General features: G+C 46.8%; 1 protein-coding gene across 2 annotated transcripts in view; it reads left to right on the top strand.

The window, feature by feature from the left end:
* Positions 1–430: 430 nt before the first annotated feature.
* Positions 431–20,472, top strand: part of Ssx2ip (SSX family member 2 interacting protein) — a 34,978-nt gene continuing 14,936 nt past the window's right edge. For both annotated transcript variants that reach the window (XM_075981138.1, XM_075981137.1), the window contains exons 1-6: positions 431–569; positions 14,349–14,477; positions 14,957–15,126; positions 15,826–16,038; positions 17,520–17,630; positions 19,716–19,851. In XM_075981138.1, the coding sequence (XP_075837253.1) occupies positions 14,435–14,477; positions 14,957–15,126; positions 15,826–16,038; positions 17,520–17,630; positions 19,716–19,851 (673 nt within the window). In that variant the 5' untranslated portion in view covers positions 431–569; positions 14,349–14,434. The remainder of the gene's footprint in view (positions 570–14,348; positions 14,478–14,956; positions 15,127–15,825; positions 16,039–17,519; positions 17,631–19,715; positions 19,852–20,472) is intronic.

Here is a 20,472-nt window from a genome sequence, read left to right as displayed (position 1 = left end):
GGTTCGGGGGGCCTCGGAGGCCGGGCTCTAAAGAGGCTAGGACCCTCCCCTGCCCCCGCGGAGAGCTGGGGGGCGGGGAGCCGCGGCCGGGTGAACCCGGGCGTAACAGGTGCGGTGGCCGCAGCTGCGCCGGGGAGAGCCGCTCGGCGGCCTTCGCTCGGGGGTTTTCGGAGGCTTCGCCCTCTCCGAACCAATGCGGGTCGCGGTTGTTCGTCGCCTGGCAACCGGCGGAACCAATGGGCGGCGCCAGCGCGGGGCGGGGTGGGATGGGCTGCCGCCGCGGAAGGCGGCTAGAGGCCGGGCGGGCGAGAGGCTGCGCGGAGCTGCGGGCCTGGCGGGGGAGCCGCTGCGTGCCGCCGCTGGTGCGGGCGGGCGGGCCCGTGGGCTGCGGGAGGCGCGAGCCGCTCCCGGTGCGGTGACGGTGAGCGGCGGGATTGTGACGCGCAGCCGGGGAGGCCACCGGGCTGGACTTGGGCGCAGACACCGGGGCCGGCTCTTGGCGGGCTCGGCGCGGCCGTTGCGGCGGTTGGAGAGCGTTGCTGCCCGCCGCCTGCAGCGGGAGGTGCGAGGTAGGTACCGGGGGGCTCCCCGCGCCCTTGCGGGATGTGACGCGGGCGAGCACGGGCGGGGTCTGCTCGGCGCGCGGGCTCGGCGATTTCTCAGAGGCTACCACAGGACTTAGCGAGTGGTCCACGGCTGCTGCAGGGGAAGGTGCTTCGTAGTGGTCCAGCCCCACGTTTAGTGGGAGAACTTGCATCATCGCCCCGGTAGGCTTGCTTGAGAAATCATTTGGCCTCGGGTTTCCCAGGGCAGTTCAGTGAACGGCGAGCTCTGGTCAGCATGCATTTCTCCTAGTGCAGATCCCTGGGTTATGCAAGTCACCTGGGCCCAGGAAATAAAACTTGCCAAATAATTCCTCATCAGCACCAGTAGAGGAATCTTGGCCCTAACACCCTCAGTTCGGGCTCCTTAGTCCTGAGTGTCAGACTAATAAGTGGGGACTCTGATGCAGTTGTGAGAGCTGGGATTTCCTTCTAGAGTCTAGAATCTAGACAGTATGGAAGGTGGAGGGTTCCCCAGACCAAAGGTGAGAGCTTCTTGGATTTGAGGTTTGCTTCCATTCGGGTTAGAGTCCGAACTGGGAGTTACATGAGAATAGTGCGGCCGTGGAACCGTTGAGCTGGAAGAAGACCCTTCTAGCCCATGATTTAGTCTCGAGCTGGAAAGGTCTGTATATGATATGACATGTTTACAAGGCTGGATAAAGTTTGAAAAGATCTGGATTAGAAACATGCTGTCTTGAAATTTGAACAGTGGCAGATTTGTAAACTTCAATCCAGCCAAACTTAACCCGTCCAGTCTCCCTCCTCCTGGAGAGCCCGTGGGCCCAGGGAGCTGACAGCGTTCATTCAGACTAAACAAGTCTGAAAAGCTGGGACACTTTGTCCCCCGTCTGGTGTGCATGAAAGTCCCTCACACGAAAAGGTTCTCTACATGGAGGATTAGGAATGGATAGAATTCAAAGCAGGGCTTTTTTGGTGACTGGTGGGGCCCCTTCAGCTTAGTCATCTTACACCCTTCCTTCCCCCAATTCCCCATCTGTACAGTGAAGATAATAAGGGCCAGGGATTAAGTAACCGGGTGAAGAGCTTGAAGGACGCGGAGACGCGGTTATTCCAGGTGGGAGTGTGGAGCGTTCTCCATAACACATTGAGGCTTGTGACAAGGCTTGTGCCTAGCGTCTGGACCTGCTGAGGCAGTTATATACGAAACAGGAAGGTTAACTGTAGTTTTTATTTTGTTTTGTTTTAATACCAGAGGCCTCAAACCTAGCCCAATCAAATTATGTACCTGGGTTCTCTTAAAACTGGACAAACCAGCTCTTTGGGCCAAACTGCCTAGGATGCAGATTTTGTGAAAGTGTCCTCATTTAGCGTTCAGCTAGAGAGAAAGGCTTTCCACCGCGATTTGAATTCATGTTTGAATTGGAACAGTAAAGCCTAGTGTAGCCCTCATGCCTTCTATCCCGTTTACACAGGCACTGAGGCAGGAGAATAACTTGAGTTTAGGAGTGCCACCCAGCCAAAGTGGGATGATGTACTGATGCTTTTTAAAAAGAAACAACACCCCTTCATTCTAAAAGCCCTCACCCCATCCCTTGGAGTCCCAGACCCAGGACCAGGCATACTTTAGGTAAGTGTTCTATTGTTGAGCCAAATGCTCCTTTATCCTGAAGCTGGGTTGCTCTGTCACTCAGCCCCAGGTAGCTGGGGTTATTGCCTGTGACACTAGGCCCAGCTACTCTATCTTTTACAATAGCTGTGAGCACGACTTGTTGACAGCCTTTTGTTCCTAAGAAGAGGCTGTGTCTTGGGTAATTATGGCCCCCTAGTAATGAGCATACCTCTTACCTTAAAATCACGGGCTTATGGGATGAGTGGAGAAATACGGCATTCATTTCATTATTGGTAACGGAAAACCATAGACTCACCATTTGATTCAGGTCCAGGATTCTATATAGCGTAGAACAGATTTATTATGTTAATAAATATATTCTTTCAATAAACATCGGGCACTCAGTGGCTACTGCCAGGCCTAAGACTGAATACTTTGTACTTAGGGACTTTTCTGTGTGGGGAAGGGGAAAAGGCAAACATGGGAGGGCTTTAGAAAGGCGTATCAGCGGTGTCCTGCCAGGGGCTCACGAAGCATCAAATAGGCGCAGGTTACAGGTGGCTGCTGGAGCTGCGGGAGCCATCGGAGTCCAGACAGTGCTGTGAGCCTTGACCAGAAGGCAATAGGAATGTCTAAACCGTTTTACTGGGGGTTCTGTTGCTCCTGACATGGTAGAGTATGTACACCCACATCAGTAAGTGGCACCATCCGTGGGGCTGTAGACCTCGATGGGTCAGGGACTGCCAGAAAGTAGCCGCTTTCACAGGACACTTATCTGGAGCTCACAGAAACCTTAAAAAAAAATACAGCAATGGTTCCTCACAAGCAGGTCTGTATCAAGCTTTTTTCGTTGGCCTCTAGTTCACAAATAACACCACCAAATTTATTATTATGAAAGCTTGGGCGTTAGCCTAGGCTTGTGTCAACTAGCTCTTAAAACTTAAATTCATCCATAGTTTTTAAACCTATGATCTACCACGTGACTTTTACCACTCTCCCATTGTGTTCTATTCATTCTGGTCTGGCTGGCATCTCTGGCTCACCTAGATTCCTCCCTATGACTTCCTTCCTCTCTGCCTGGAAGTCCCACCTCTCCTCTCCTGCCTAGGCCAATCCAGTAGGCCATTCAGCTTTTTATTATACCAGTGACCCTAACACCTCTTCACACAATGTGCAAACAGCCCGCAACACAGGTCCTGTGGAACTGTCTTCTATTACTGGCTGGGTGGCAGAGCTCCAGAGTGGTGAAGATGCTGCCCACCAGTGGGCCACAGTCAGAATGCCGGGCAGAGCCTGAGAGATGGAGGCCCAGAAATGCCAGGGAAGCAGTGCGAGGTTCAGAGACGAGCCATGTGAATGAATAGTGAGGTCTTATGGAAAGGAAACAGAATTGTCTGGTGGCAGTCTGGAGTGCTGTGCACACCTCTCCTCCCTCCCTCGCCACGCTGCTGTTCTTATGTTTGTCTTTGGCGAGGAGGGATGGTGACAGTGACCTACTACATGAGACTGTGCTGGTTGCATAAGTGTATGTTTGGAGCATGTCCTATGTGACAGGTGCTTGTAATTAGCCAGGCCTGGTGGCACATGTAAAATCCTTGCCTCCTGGAGGCTGGGAAAGGAGGATTCCAAGTTCAAGGCCACCCTGGGCTCCTAGATAATCCCTGTCTGAAAAAAACTAAAGCAAAGACCTAAATGTGATTCAACACAAAATCCTAAGTTCACTTAAAATAAGAAATTTGGGTGAGGTTTTTTGAATTTTGTTTTGTTGTAACTGGATTTTGTAGTTCTTGTGGGTGAACTTTGTGCATGGTGTCATTTCACAATGTCAAAGGTTGGCTGTGTCTGCCCTCCACTTTAGTCCCCATTGAACACTTCTGTATCTTCTGTCCTGATCTTGTCTCTACGCATCTACCCAAACCCAGTTTCATTAACTTTATCCCTCTTCCCAGAATTCTCGTTGTCCTGCCTCTACTTCCTACCTGGTCATCCCGCCTATACTTCCTGCCTGGCTACTGGCCAAACAGCATTTATTTAAATACAAGTGGAGGGTACAGACCATTGTCCCACAGCATCTTCCATCAGAGTAGGGCTGTACCTCCCCAGTCGTCTCCTGTGGCCATCTACGGAGCGGGGGACTTAGCCAGCAAGCCACGTGTGGCCCGTGATCGATGCTGGGATTGTCATCCTCTCCATTAGCTAGCATTACATAAACAGATGGTACACGCCTTCTTTATTCTTACTCCTCGCATTATTTGACAGTCTCTGCATAGCTTCATAGATCTCTGAAACTGAAGCCAGAGTCCCTGCTCTTTACACTTTTCAGGGAAGACATAAAACAGTTGACTCCCAGAACCCTTGAATCAGTGTGCCCCATGGCCAGAAGGACTGGAAGGAATTTCAAATGATTTTCAGTGTGATGAACAGTATGCATTTTTAGAAGTCTGTAAAGGACTTCAGCTACAGAGTGAGCTAGTTTGTATTCTGTGGTTTCTGTGTGGGTCACATAGCATGGGTGAGCGCACACACAGCATGCACGTGTCTCACATGTGGGTCATTGGGTGCTTTCCCCCTTTTGTTTGAGACATGGTCTGTTACTGGTCTGGAACCTTGCACATACTGATGAAAAAACTAAAGAGAGAGATTACATACTTCATCTAGATATTGATCTACACCTGTAAACCTAGAGGAATAACATACCGCCACAGCATTCTCAAATCCTCACACATCCTGAGTGAATGATGGGCATTCTATGAGCATGTCTCAGCATTAGAAAACAACATGGCTAATGGCGGGTCCTTAAGGGACCACCCTTGGACCTGCCTGTCTTTGGCTATGTCTTCCAGCACTTGGCTTTTCCGTGGGTTCCTGGAATCCAAACTCAGGTACTCAAGGCTCCCCGAGACAAACTCTGATCACACATTCTTTTGTTAATTTGTTTTATTTTAGTAATAAAGCACCATTGAATACAAAGAGGGATGTTGACAGTACCTCTCTGTAACTGTATGTCAACCCCTCCTCCTTCTTCCATAAGGCAGTGACCACTGAATCCTGCATCATTCTTGTGTCTTGTAAAATGCAGATTTATCACATCTGATTTCCAGAGTGTATAATAAAAACCAGGTGTTCATGCCCTGTCTCTTGGAACAATCTTTTTGTGGTATATGCTTTATAATTCATGTTGTGTGTCCCTAGGTTTTCAATGGCTGCATTACTCCCATCTTGGGAGTAGGTCCCACTTTTCCCTTCTGCCATTGGAGGATGAGTGCCTGGGTTATTATAGTGGGGTCATACCCTTGGCTGCGCTTTGCTGCTCCCAGACCTGCTCCTGGTCCACGTGTGTGCTCCAGAGTCTCTCTCAGACCGCAGCAATAGTCAGGGCTGTCTGAGGATGTACCTACAGCGCGAGGGCCCTGCTGCCTGTGCTGGAAGGAAGTGACTTTCTGACAGCCACTTTTGGCGAGGAGCATCACTAAAATTGTGTCATCACATGAAATCTTTTATCATAATTTGCATCTCCACACTATTTTATTCAGCCTTTGTTCAATCGGGAGCTAGGATTAGAATCCTGTCTTTGGTGAAGTTCTTACAGAAAGAGATTGCTGTCTTGCACTGCAGGGCCAGATGGCCAAGAGAGAGGCTGTATGGACTGGGACTGGAATCCTGGCGCGGCTCTCTGCTCCTCATTAGCCTTGTGACCCTGGATGCATTACCTAACCCATCTGCCTTCATTATCCTGTGCATGGAAAGGCATTCCTGCTGCATGCAGGGATGCGGTGGGGTGGACTTGGAAGCGTGTGAAGCGTTTAGACCAGTGTCCTGTGTTCTAACTGTACTTTGCTTAGTTCTACACCTGGTGTCTAATTAAGTTCTTTTTTTTTTTTTTTTTTTTTTTTTTGGTTTTTCGAGACAGGGTTTCTCTGTAGCTTTGGAGCCTGTCCTGGAACTTCCTTTGTAGAACAGGCTGGTCTCGAACTCACAGAGATCCGCCTGCCTCTGCCTCCCGAGTGCTGGGATTACAGGCGTGCGCCACCACCGCCCGGCTCTAATTAAGTTCTTGCAGCAGACTTAAGAAATAGTGTAACTCTTACCATACAAGCGAGGAGACCAGCTTGCTGAGATGGTTTGTGGGAAGGGACTTAGAATAGGATCTCAGATGTGGGACCAGGCCTAGGATGCCATCATGCTGCATTCCCCAACTGCAAATCTTCCTGATAGCCATAAACTCAACATGAGGGCTGGTTTCTAACATAATAATAGCAGGTTTCTAGTTTTGACCCTTCTGGTATGGTAGTACTAGTTCCTTTGTCTGTGTAGGTTCTGCACGCTTACTGGTAGCATCACTGGACTCTTATGGAGTTTACGTCTGTGGAAAAAATATATATATATATATACATATATATAGTCTTAGTCCATACAGGGGAAATAATTCAGGGCTTAAATTTGTAAAACTAAGAGGTTGGATTTAGTGTGTTTCTGTACCTGCAGTTAGCAGAGGTGTTTGCAATGGAATTAAAAGCTATAGTCTCCTCTGGAATGAAATTATAATTAAAGGTGTTTCTCAGATTGTCAATAATCAATTTCATTTTTGAGATTGGTGATACAAATACGGCATGCTGATAACTGAGTCTTCAGGCTCTGTGACTGCATTTAGAAGATGACTAATGTTTAAGGATTTAGTTTTAACAATTTTATTTTCATATTCCAACAATCTGGTAACTCAATTCGGTGATATTTTAGCAGAAATGTTAGTGAGCTATCTAAAAATCGTGTGCAGTATTTAGAAGGCCAGCTGGCACCATGTTACTGTGTTCCTGGTAATGGAAAGCTGTTATTTTCTGACACTTGATGGGCGTCTATTGTAGAATCTGGATTAGGTAGGCATTGTGTCTTCTCAAGCTTGGATTGCAAGTCAGCTTGGAAAGAACACTTAGAGAATGTACGGTGTAAAGAGGCCCATGCCATGAAAGTGGGGTTTCTGCCACGTTCGTGCTCCCTTTGTAGATACAGGACAGATCTAGGGTGACCATGGCAGGAGAAAGGGCACTGGCTAGCACGTCCTCAGCCATCGGCTCTGCAGCTGCGTCTTCCCATCGCCGCTGTTTCTCACACATTTGCCAGCATGGACACACTGCCTTGTCGTGCGCTGTTCATCCATTACTGCTCGTCATTTATGGGTGTAATTGGGTAAGCGTGTAGCTGCAAAAGATGGAATGGGTAAGAATATGAGAGATCAAGCCGGGCGGTGGTGGCACACGCCTTTAATCCCAGCACTTGGGAGGCAGAGGCAGGTGGATCTCTGTGAGTTCGAGGCCAGCCTGGTCTAGTTCCAGGACAGGAACCAAAAAAGCTATGGAGAAACCCTGTCTCGAAAATCCAAAAAAAAAAAAAAAAAAAAAAAAAAAAGAATATGAGAGATCTAGGTGTTAGCCAGGGCTCAGGCAAAATCCACTTTGAACTTGCTCCTGGCTCTCAGCAAGCCCTGTGTCCTTTTGGCCTCAGATGTCAGGTCCTTGTCACGTTGGCTGTCAGGCTACTCACAGTAGGACATCTCACTTGGTCCAGAAAAGAACCTGACAGAGTGAAGAAAAAGCTGAAATGGAACCACACATTCATAGCCTGATTTTCAAAGTGAAACCGTATCATGTTGTCTATACTGTTAGAAGCTGTTCACTAGATACAGCCCTTACCTAGGAGCAGAATGACCCAAGGCTGTCCCAGCAAGAACGGGACTCTTAGAGACTGCTTGCACCAGAACGCTACAGATTGTTGATTTGTTAAGAACCCAAGTCTTTAGAGAGGATAGCAAACTTCTCTGGTGGAAAGGCTGGGTATAATTAATCAGAACTCAAAATGTTTGTGGGAAATGTCTTAGTTTTGACGTGCAGAGACATTTTACAGGCTTGCCTAGATTTGAGACCCAGTTCTGCAGAAATGGTGTTCTCCAAGTGAAGTCACTTAAAATTGATGAAAAGGACTCAATCTTTTAATGACACTAGGCACACCTCTTTCTGAATCTCGGCAGTTGTGGATGGTTCCCATGCATACTGTTTAAGGTGGTGGGAGAAAGAAAGGGGCCCAGAGTGCCAAAAACAGAACCATAGCCTTAGGCATCCTGTTGAGCGCTCTGATGCCTAGTGTACATCCCAAACAGAATGATGAATTTAGGAAATCTTTCTTTCCAAAAAAGTGTTCCTTCTGGGATGGATGAAGAAGGCACAGTAGAAACGTGGAAGCCGGTCGTGAGTCCTCAGGTCCCTATGTAAGATGTGCTGATCCCTGCGCTACCAGGACTTGGCCGCAAAGATAGAACAACATTAAGTGCAATGTCTCACTGCTTCCTGGTCTTCCTTCAGGATTCTACCCAAGAAATTGCTACTAGATCACTCTTAAGCTTAGCATAGTTACTTTTCCAGAAGGCTAGAGAGCCCATGTTATGTTTGTGTGTGAAGGGCACAACATTTTCACCCAGAACCAACTACCTCGAAAGTGGTGATGTAACCTTTTTACTGAAGTTATTGCTATTTTCTGAAAGTAATATAATTTTCTCTTATGGAGACTATTGATCGGAATCTGTGTTAATTCTCCCACAGGAGAGTTCATTAGATGTCTGTACGTGCTGCCTGCAGATAGTAAGATGATTTCTCTCTGGTGTGAAGAAGAGAAGAAATTTTATTTTGTTCTGGGGATGAAACCCAGGGCCTCCCATTCTAGGCAATGCTCTTTGATTGAACTATGCCCCAGGCTGAGAGTGCTGATGTTCTCACTGGTCAAATTGTAGGTTTTGTCCCCTCTACATTTTAGATAAATGAAATAGACTTTGGGTTCATGTAAGTTATTGATATTTCAGTCAAAGTGCGCACATGGACCTCACCTGTCTGGATGGCTCTTCCAGCTAGTTGTGCATGCACACAGTGAAAAGGATGTTAGAAAATGCCAGGATCCAGATCACGTGACCCAAATTGTTACTGCCAACTTTCCCCCTATTTTGAAATGTCAGTAATACTGTGGGCGTAGCCAAGTCTGTGATGGTGCAATTTGTCATGGGTTGTTGCAGTCTTGTACAACTGTTTGCTTGATTGTGGTCCATCTGTAGCAGGAACTTTTGCTCCAGCCCCAGCTTTGTGACAGACCTTGCTCACTTTTAATACTCCCACACTGCAGTGGGTTTGCGGTAGTGTGAGGCTGTGTAACACGGAGATGCCCTGATACTGTTTTCTTTAAAATTAGCCTTAATTTATTTTAAAATCATTAAAATAAAATCTTAAATTGAGCTACAATATAGTTTGTGTGAACTAACCTCTTGGGTTTTCCGGACAAGGTACAATTGCCCTTTCTTGAAAACAGCTGTTAGAGTAACTTCTCCCAAGTCTCATGGTGTATAATTTGGTCCATCTTTAGATTGCATGGTTTGTGTGTGTGTTCGTGTGTGTGTGTGTGTGTGTGTGTGTGTGTGAGAGAGAGAGAGAGAGAGAGAGAGAGAGAGAGAGAGAGAGAGAGAGAGAGAGAGAGAGAGAGAGAAAGAAAGAACAGGATAGGACAGGAAACAACTCACAGGCTAAACTTGTAGATGCTGAAGAACTAAGTCCAGGCACAGAGGCCTTCAGTCTTACGGAGCAGGTGAGCGCTCTCGGTCTGTGTGTCTCTGTGAGTGAGAAAAGCCATGCAGCCCTTTTCTCTCACCTGCAGATACTGTAACAAACGAGCAAGCCTTCTTGGAAAGGAGGTGGTCTGTTCTTGTGTCTCCCCAGCCCTGCGATTACAGGGGATTAGGTCACTGCTGCTTTCCATGTGGACAGCCGATTCCAGTGGATTAGATCTGCCCAGCGTCTACGTGGACATGAGTTTCCAGGGCTTCTGAATCTCTGTCCCCCTGTCCTTGAGAGCAGTGGATTAGATCTGCCCAGCGTCTACGTGGACATGAGTTTCCAGGGCTTCTGAATCTCTGTCCCCCTTTCCTTGAGAGCAGTGGATTAGATCTGCCCAGTGTCTACGTGGACATGAGTTTCCAGGGCTTCTGAATCTCTGTCCCCCTGTCCTTGAGAGCAGCGGTGCATCTCTGCCTGTCGCTCACACCAGACAGAGCTGTGTCTAGGCCGTGATTGTGAGGAACAGTTGTAGCTGTGAGTACACATCCACAAAGGACTGTCTAGTGGTGAAGACCCACTCTGAATGGACAGCCACATCCCATAGGCTGGCGTTATGCAGAGATTGAAGGAGAAGGCCTGCTCATGTGGATACTAACATTCCCACAGTACCCACCTTGTCTCTCTCTCTCTCTCTCTCTGCTCCTCCGCCACCACCAGTGATGTAGCTGCTCTACATGGCCACATCTTCCCTCCCTCTCTCTCTAGTAGGCTGAAATCTCTGAGACTGTGAGCCCAAATAGCCCTCTGTCTGTCTCCGATCGTTGGTCATGGCGATGAGGAAAAGGAACACAGCGAACTCACACTGTTCACTCCATGTACCAAGCAGTGTGGTAAATACTTCATGCATTGCCTCATTTAAGGAGTCACACTAAAGTACATGTCACCATTATGAGACATGATCAGTGAAAAACATACCCAAATGTAGTAGGAAGGCTGCTTGTTCGTTTTCTGGCTGCCCAGGCTCCTGAAATAACCACACAGAAACTGTATTAATTAAATCACTGCTTGGCCAGTTACTTAAGCATTATTGCTAGCTAGCTCTTACATCTAGAATTAGCCCATCTCAATTATTTTATATTTTACCACAAGACTCGTGGCCTACCAGCAAGGTTTCAGCATGTCTATCTCTGGTGGCAGCTCGATGGCTTCTCTCTAACGCCTCCTCCTTTCTCCCAGCATTCCGTTTAGTTTTCCTGCTTACCTCTATTCCTGCTCAGGCCCAAGACAGTTTATTAACCAATGGTATTCACAGCATACAGAAGGGAATCCCACATCACCCAAAAAAAGCTGTCACCGATACGTGGGTTTGTTTACTCTTGTGTTTTGCTTAGAGCTGTGTCCCTGAGTCCTAAAGTCAAGTTAACGTGTTTTTCTTACCTGATGCAGACTCATCCTTATTACCCTTCTCTTCATGGCACTTGAGACATCCACTGAGGGATAAAATGATCCCGGATACCTTCTTTATCATATCACACAAGTAGAGCAAGGTACCAGTGCCAGACTGCACGGCCTGCACGGCCTGCCACATGTCGTCTGCTGTAACGGAAGATGCTCTGACTTCTTTATGCACATTTCTGTTTGTCTTGAGACCTACAGGTTCTTTCTCTAGAACACATCTCTGCCGCTTCCAGGTGTTTGTTTCTGTGGCTGGACCTGTGCTGTTGCAGTAACCTTGTTACCATCCCCAGCCTTTTCTGCTGATTCCTGTAGTTTGCCCAGAGTACTAACAGTGGTGCTACTTGCAGCATAAAGGAGCCCATGTTACTTTCCTGCTTTGGGCCCCTCTGCAGCTTCTCACGCAGTCAGAAATCCAGCTTGCTGCCCTCCAGCCTTGCTCGCTGTGCACCAGGCACACCAGCCTTCTGGCTTTTTCTTGCCAAGTTCAATTTTGTTTCAGGTCTTTGTACTTTCTATTTCCCTTGTCTTGGGACTGACTCCATAGTATTTAAGTCTCTGCTCAAATGAGCTGTGACAGGTAAACAGCGTAAAGGGAGTGAAGATTTATTTGGGTTCAGAGTTTCAGAGCTTTCCATCTGTGGCTGACTGGTGCTGGCCCCACTGTGGCAGGCCTGAGGTGTGGCTGAGCATGCGTGAGAAGCACACAGTAGAAAACACGAGCTTTCCTTGTCACTGATGGAAGAGGGCAGAGCACTTCTCACCCCAGAAACCGATTCCTCTAGGTTCCACCCCTGACGTGTCCAGTACCTCCCAAATAGTGCTTCTAGCTGGGGACCTAACCTTTAGCTAAAGAGCCCCTGAGGGACATCCATTTGCAAACTGGAACTGGCCCATCACTGTGTAACTTTCCCTGACTGATCTAGATTTTCCCTACCCAACACTTTGATGTTGCCGAGCTTGTTTTCTTTGTAGCTCTAATCACTCTGAGTTCTACTTGCTTCTGTAGTGTGTCCTGCTCACCTTTCTCAGAAGGTGAACTCTAGAGAACTCAGCCTCCCTTGTGCCTAGAAATTGTGCTTGCTGTGTAGTGGGAGCTCAGGTCACTTAGGGTGAGGGGAGGCTTTGATCTAGCCCTCACTAAATCGTTAAATATTCAGAGAAGAATTAGTGGTCATGGCCCTATAGCCCATGCTATATTATGATATGCTATGATATACGTGATACACTATGATAAACTTAATTTGACTTGTTAGATGGTGAGTTATAGCAAAAAGTATAGAACTTACACATACAACTTAATGAATTACGTGTGTTCCCATGTAATTGAGCCTCAGATAAGGCTGCATTATACCCCCCTCACTCCTTCTTCCCATGGAATAAACTGCATAATGTTTTATAATTAGCCTCTAACATTTAAAAATTGGAAGATTTCCTGTAAAAGTGCAGAACATCTTTAAAAACTGAAAGAGCCTCCAGCCCAGGGGCAGCCTCTTGACTGCAGTTTGCTGTGCTGAGAAGCAGCTGCCCACAGTGTCCCACGTGTCCTCCCATTTGCCCACACCCTCACCTCCTGCCTTCGCCTGACCTGGAAGTCTGTTGCCAGTTATAATTTCATTTGAAATGCTTTTCTTGTGGTTGAAATGCGTCTCATCTGTTGAAAGGTGGAAGCAAGAATAGTAAACGAAAGTCCCATCTTAATTTAGTCCACTACTCATTGTATTTCTAGCCTGATATTCCTTAGCCATTTTTAATTCTGCAGCTTTGTTTAAATCTGTAAAATGTTCTATTGGATGACCAGTTTTCTGTGGACATGTTTTTGCTTTGATTTTCCATATTATGAACAACACCCTGTAGATAAATCTCTGTGCACATCATCTTCTGAGGATAAACTTGTGAGCAGTGTTTCCAAGTCCATGTTGCCAGCTTTGCCCCTTGAGTGTGAGATGGTGTTGCCTAAAATGCCACACATAGAATGTTTCTTCCCTACACTGTGCCAGACTGGGGCTCAGAGTATAAAAGATGTGCTGATGTAATCAGGAGAAACAAAGCAAGATTTCACCTTCTCATATATATAAACAAGAATTGTTTTTGGGGCCAGATTGTGGCACATGCCTTTAATCCCAGCACTCAGGAGGCAGAGGCCTGCAGATCTCTTGAGTTCAAGGCCAGCCTGGTCTACAAAGTGAGTTCCAGGACAGCCAAAACTACACAGAGAAGCCCTGTCTCGAAAAACTTAAAAAGAAAAAAGAGTTGTTCTTGGATATGATGCAGAAATATTTCCTATTAGAGTCCTATACCCTTAGAGTCAGATCGGGTACCACATGTCTTGGGAAATCTCTAACCTTGATACAAATACATATTATTTGTATTGCACTCATGCAGGTACACACACACACACACCCCACACACACAGCCTGTGTGTCTCTGTGTTCTAGTTTGCATTTTTGTTGATGTAATTAAACATCTTGATAAAAAATCATCTTTGGGAAAAGTGGGTCTATTTGGTTTATAATTCCAGGTTATGGTCTATCATGTGGCAGGTCAGAGGTGGGAGCCTAGACAGCTGGTCACAGAGGTGGGAGCCTAGACAGCTGGTCACAGAGGTGGGAGCCTAGACAGCTGGTCACAGAGGTGGGAGCCTAGACAGCTGGTCACAGAGGTGGGAGCCTAGACAGCTGGTCACAGAGGTGGGAGCCTAGACAGCTGGTCACAGAGGTGGGAGCCTAGACAGCTGGTCACAGAGGTGGGAGCCTAGACAGCTGGTCACAGAGGTGGGAGCCTAGACAGCTGGTCACAGAGGTGGGAGCCTAGACAGCTGGTCACAGAGGGGCACATAATGGACTACAGAGCTGGCTCCGTGGTTAAGAGCCCTTGCTGCCATTGGCAGGGGCATGGATTCAGTTCCCAGCACCCACATGGTGGCTCACAACCATTTCTAACTCCAGTTTCAGAGGACCTGATGCCCTCTTCTGACTTCTATGAACACCAGATATTCATATGGGGCACATACAAATTCAGGGAAAACATTTATCTGCATAAAAAATGAAACTCAAAGAACATACAAGCTATTTTTTGCTCTCATTGGGTCTCACCTTTTAAATTTGACGCCTCTGTCCCTTGCTTCTTAAGGAGATGCTCACGTAGAGCTCCAGAAGCCCTTGTACATGTTTCAGCACTGAACCACCTCCTCGGGTATCCTGGCTCTGGAAATTGCTATGGGAGATTGGATGACTGTTACAGATCCCAGTCTGTGTGCAGGTAAACTGAGTCAGAACAGCAGACGCCATCACAGACATGAGAAAACCACAGACATGGCAGATGTGATGTCAGCTATCAGTGGTTAGCACGCACTTGGTGTTCATTTCCAGTAAAGTTATAAAAAGCCAAGTGGGCAATAGATTATTTATTACCATTTTTGAGAGAAACTTTACACATTTGAAATACATGTTTTGGCTCCTTCAGTCTCTAACTCTTTGAGTCACTTACACTGAATGGCACGGACAAGTATGTTTTTCCTATTTTTATAAATCAATAGTGGAAGTTAAGCTGTTAATCCATTTTAACGTATCTAGCAAAAAAGAGCATTAATGTAATGTGTCATTTTCTCATCTTTGTAAAAAGTAAAAATGTATATGTCACACAAAAGTGTTTTGCTCTAATTTTATGTGTAATTCAGAATCTTTGGTAATAGAGATTATGGTAGTTTTTTAATTGCTTGAATGCTTTTTTATTTTCAGAAAGCAAAAATCTCTCTCAATATACCTCAGAAACGAAGATGTCTCCATCAAGTTTATACTCCCAGCAAGTGCTGTGCTCTTCAATACCTTTATCAAAGAATGTGCACGGTGTTGTCAGTGCCTTCTGCACAGAAGAGAACATTGAACAAAGCATTTCATATCTTGACCAGGTAATGTGGTTTTTTTTTTTTTTTGGTAAGAAGAGCATAAGTCATGTTATATACCAGAAAATATCAAAGCTACAAGAAAAGCATGTGCCAACCTGAGTGTGTCGTTATGTAGTGGCCAAGACTTAGATGTTAGGTCTGCAGAGACTGTGGGAGCGTCTGCCCTGACACAGGCTTAACTGCTGTGCTTGCCCAGCTGGATGCCTTCTGTCCCAGGATCCTGCGCGGGCTGTCCAACCCTCGTTTCATTGATAACAAAGCTGGATAACTTACGCCAGGTCTTGGGTGATTGGTCAGCAGAGAATTTAAAGTTGTTTAAGTTTTTGTTCTCTGAATATTTAATATTAATGATCTAGGAATTTTTTTTTAACTTTTTTTCTTTTCACTAAGTTATACATTAATCCACTGAAAAAAATTAATGTACATACTGAAAGATCCAGTGGACAAATTGCTAACTGTATATTATATGCTGCCTGATGTTATCAAGTCTGCGTACACTGTGGGATGGCCCCACAGTGCGCGGAGTGAGGTTGGCTTTGTGTCAGGGTGACTTCGGTCTACTCTGCAGTGTTGAGGATCAACATTGTTACTAGCTTATCACAAGGGGTACAGTAGCTCATTCCTGCCCAACTGTAACATCCTGCCTATGGCGACATTTTCCCAGAGATATCCAGCTGCTAAGAGTACATTTTCTCCTCTCAGGAACTGACTACCTTCGGTTTTCCTTCCTTATATGAAGAATCCAAAAGTAAAGAGACAAAGAGAAAGTTAAATATAGTTGCTGTTTTAAATTGTATGAATGAGTTACTTGTGCTTCAGCGGAAGAACCTTCTGGCCCAGGAGAGTGTGGAAACCCAGAACCTGAAGCTGGGCAGTGACATGGACCACCTGCAGAGCTGCTACACCAAACTTAAGGTACACCTTATTGTCCTCCTGCGGCAGTGCTCACCCCAGGCACAGTGCACGGGTGGAGCTGCATTTAAGGCCTGAAGCTCCTTTAGGAATGCTTTCAAGTAATTTGCACACGTTGATGGTTCTGCTTCTTGCTGTCTGTGCTAAAGGCCTTGGTTTTGTTGTTTAGTGACTTGATGAAGCTGTAGCAAGTTAGGAAGCTTAAGAGTTAAGTTAGGAACTTCAGAGTTCTAAGTAAAATTAGGGTACTCTCCTCTTCCAGTCTTGCTTGATAAAGTAGGTGCTTCATAACATGCTGACCCCACGGAAAACATTCCCAAGGTATGTGAACCAAAGAGCAGAGCTCAGGAGGGGAGCGAGGCAGACAGCTGCTGACAGCAAGGAGTCCCCTGCTGCAGGGGAGACTGCAGTTCCCTGGGCTCCTCCCTTGCCACCCTTCTGTGTAGAAAGGCAAAGGTACAGGCCCTTGGCCTGCCTCCTTCACATACACATGTTGTTGCCAGTTTTGGTTTGCTTTCTTTTCTTTATAAAAAGCTTTTCTATGTTTTTCTATAAGAAATACATTCTCCCCCGAGAAAAGTGAACAAGTGTTTAAATCATGGTATAGGAAAGACTTACATTAGAGTTACATTATGTTTTCCCCCAGTATTCTATATAAAGCCCTGCTTGTGAGAACAAAGCCTTTGTGTGCATGTGTATGCCCTTGACAATTGGCTTTCTTGGGGTTTTCCATCTACTGGTCCTTGGCCCTCTTCCTTCCCACCCCTTCTAAGACAGATAAGAAAGCCGGAGAACCTTGACTCTCTGGATGCTGCAGGAGAGCACAGTCTCTATAATATTTGCAGGGTAGCAGTGTGTGCTGCCCTGCTCGTGAGCACCGGACACATTTGGGTATGCTCTAACCAAGTGTCACAGATCCTCGTGCCACATGCACCTTTTAGCCCATTGCTGCCCGATGTACCTTGTCTCTCTTCAGACCTGGTGCAAACGCTGTCTCTGTAATAGTGCTTTAGCTCCTTGTACATCCTGTTTGCCTGAAGGACAGGGAGAGCACCCCACTGTGTGTCTTGGCTAGTGGGGAACCCTACAGGCTGAAGAAGGAACTTAGTGGTTTCTAGGGCTGTGAGCTGTGCATGCTCCAATGACTGAGCCCTCTTAGGGCCTGGATGCTAATCGGGCTGATCCAGATCTGTGACCCTGGAGGACAGTGCTCTTCTGTCTGTGTGCCGTTTGCCGGGTGCCATCATGCTGCACAGTGATGCACGCTAAGTTGCAGTGACTGAGGCCGTTCCTGTGAGGAATGGACTAGAGCAACTAAGGCATGTGATTTTGTACATCAGACTTGATAGAAACTGCTTGAAGTAAACATTCCGTGTGCCACTGGAGTTGGGCTCCAGCTCCAGGTTAGTATGAGTTCCGTCACTGCACTTCTGTGGACTCTGACTCCTGTCGGCTTCACTCAGATGGCTCATTTCATGTTCCAGGAACAGCTGGAAACCTCAAGGCGAGAGATGATTGGGCTTCAGGAGAGAGACAGACAGTTACAGTGCAAAAACAGGAATCTGCATCAGCTCCTGAAGAATGAGAAGGATGAGGTGAGTCTCTGTGGCCGTGCCTGAGCTGAACTGCTGATTGTGACGTAATGGCCACTCGGCTTTAAAAAAGGTCTGGTGTCACACCACCCTGGTGTGACACTCCTGTGCCTGCCTGTGTCACACCAGTGTGGTGGACACCCTGTGCCTGTCTGTGTCACACCAGTGTGGTGGACACCCTGTGCCTGTCTGTGTCACACCAGTGTGGTGTGACACCTTGTGCCTGTCTGTGTCACACCAGTGTGGTGGACACCCTGTGCCTGTCTGTGTCACACCAGTGTGGTGGACACCCTGTGCCTGTCTGTGTCACACCAGTGTGGTGGACACCCTGTGCCTGTCTGTGTCACACCAGTGTGGTGGACACCCCTGTGCCTGTCGTCTGCCCTGCTCCAAGAAGGTTTGCTTTTTTTGTTTGTTTGTTTGGTTTTTTTTTTTTTTTTTGAGACAGGGTTTCTCTGTGTGACAGTTCTAGATGTCCTGGAACTAGTTCTGTAGTTCAGCCTGGCCTTGAACTCAAAGAGATCTGCCTGTCCCTGCCCTCCTGAGTGCTGGGATTAAAGGTGTGCACCACCACTGCCCAAGAAGGTTTTCTTACTTAGTACCTCAAGCCATCGCTGGCAGCAGGCAGTCCCTTCTGTGCCCTCCTGTGCCATCCTTCCATACTCACTTGAGCGCCCACGAGAACTCAGCATGTTCGTCCTTTGTCTCCTCAGTGTTGCCACAGATGCACGGCTCACCCCTTTCCACCTGCTCCTCGCTTCAGCAATTTCTCCCTCTACAGTGAAGTCCTGTCTGGCTCTCACCTGACCAGGGCCCATGCATGCTAGGCAAGGCCTCTACCTACCACTAAACTATCTCCTTTCCCCCTCTTGCACAATCTTAAATGTTATCATTTTTCTAGCAAAGAATTAACCTTAGTAGATTACCTAGAATGCACAAAGCTATGACCGTTCATATTAAAAAATCGATTTCTAACTGTAAATACCCTAATTCTAACCTTTGCTTAGTAGGTACCTAGCCCTCTTATTTTAGCTGGTGGCAGCTGTGTGGAGGGTGGAGCTACAGCACTAGTGTCCTAGAGGTGTTATTTATGATGCATCTGAGAGCAAACCGGCAGGCTTCCTTGTTCTGTCCTGTGAGCCCTGTCAATAATAGCTATAAAATATTATTTTAATGTTTTATTCTTTAAGGGACTTAAAAGGGAGTTTATTTCTGTTTTATTTATACTTTATTTTATTTTTGTATGGGGGTTCACCTCCATGTCTGTGTACCACATTCATGGCTGGTGCCTTTGGAGGCCAAAAGATTGGATCCCCAGGAACTGGAGTTACAGGTGGTTGTGAGCCAACTTGTAGGTGCTGAGCATTGAACCCAGGTCCTCTGTAAGAGCAGCAAGTCTCTTAACTACTGAACCTTCTCTTCAGCCCCAGGAATCTATTTCTTACAAAGCCCATGAACAAATAGATTTCTTTTTATGCTGTTTAATTAGTGTTTAAAAGAAAACAGTGATTATCTAACCAAAGTTACTGCGTAGGAAATTTTGATGTAATGTGTTGATTATTGCATTTTGCTTGATGGTGGTTTATTTTTGGTATGGAGTAACCTAACACATTCTGTGGTCACGGTTGGAAAGGACTCTAAAGAACAGAGTATACCAGCTGAGCCTGGTAGCACTGGCCTGTCATCCCAGCTGCTAAGGAGGTGGGCAGGAAAACTGAGAGTGAAGCCCAGTGTGGACAGCTCTGTGAGACCCTGCCTTGAAGTGAAAGGCAGTCTGGGAGTGTGGTCAGCAGTAGGCGCTGGCCTCGCATGCACAGGATGGCAGACTCAGAAGAACATCCCTGACCTTGGCTCCCGGTGCTTGCTGCTCAGAGAGAAAGCAGCTGCTGGCAGCCCTGTACCACTGTGTGTTGTCGTTCCCCATCATGTTTTTAGGTGCTTTCCTCTGGCTATAACAAAGGAAGAATCAGGTTAGAAGTAAAAACTCATTGGTGGGAAGATGGGCATAGGACTTGCTTTGCCTTTGGAATTTATGGATTTTAGCGGGTTTATCAATACTTGTTTGATAGAAAGTATTTTTGCTTTCAGGTACAAAAATTACAAAATATCATAGCCAGTCGGGCTACTCAGTATAATCATGACATGAAGAGGAAGGAACGTGAATACAATAAGCTAAAGGAACGGCTGCATCAGCTTGTTATGAACAAGAAGGACAAGAGACTAGGTATGGCACTGGCGGATAGCGGGAGGAGCAGCTGCGGGGACGTGCCGTAAGCGTGGCGGTGGAGTGTCTTCATACGCTCTAAGTTCTAAGTGGCTCTAGAATTGAGGTATTTCCTATAAACTACAAATTGAGAGAACTGATTTGTGGAGAAAACAAAACTGGGTTTTAGTTTGCATCACTAGTTCCATGTTGTCTTAGTCACTTCTCTGTCGCTGTAAGACAGAGTAACGAAGGCAGCTTAGAGGAGAGTATATTGGGGCTTACAGTCTCAGATGGTAGTGCCCATCACGTCAGGGAGCATGGCTGCAGGCAGACAGGCATGGTGCTGGAGCATTGCTGAGAGCTTACATTCTGAGACAAACTATGAAGCAGGAAGAACCAAAGCCCACCCCTAGTGACACACCTCTTCCTACAAGGCCGCACCTCCTAACCCTTCCCAAACAGTTCCACCAACTGGGGACCAAGTATTCAAACATTTGAGACCACCACACACGTGTGTGTTTAATACGCTGGGTATGGAGAGAACAGGAGTAAGGAAGTATCTCATGGCTCCTAAATGTCAAAAGGAGGGATTTTAGAGTTAGCTTTATAAATGTCAGCAGCAGCAGTCTGGGGTGGGTT

The sequence above is a fragment of the Microtus pennsylvanicus genome, chromosome 7 (assembly GCF_037038515.1).
Source record: "Microtus pennsylvanicus isolate mMicPen1 chromosome 7, mMicPen1.hap1, whole genome shotgun sequence".
Lineage (NCBI taxonomy): Eukaryota > Metazoa > Chordata > Mammalia > Rodentia > Cricetidae > Microtus > Microtus pennsylvanicus.
The sequence above is the reverse complement of the archived record's forward strand: the minus strand, read 5'-3'. Positions and strand labels throughout refer to the sequence as shown.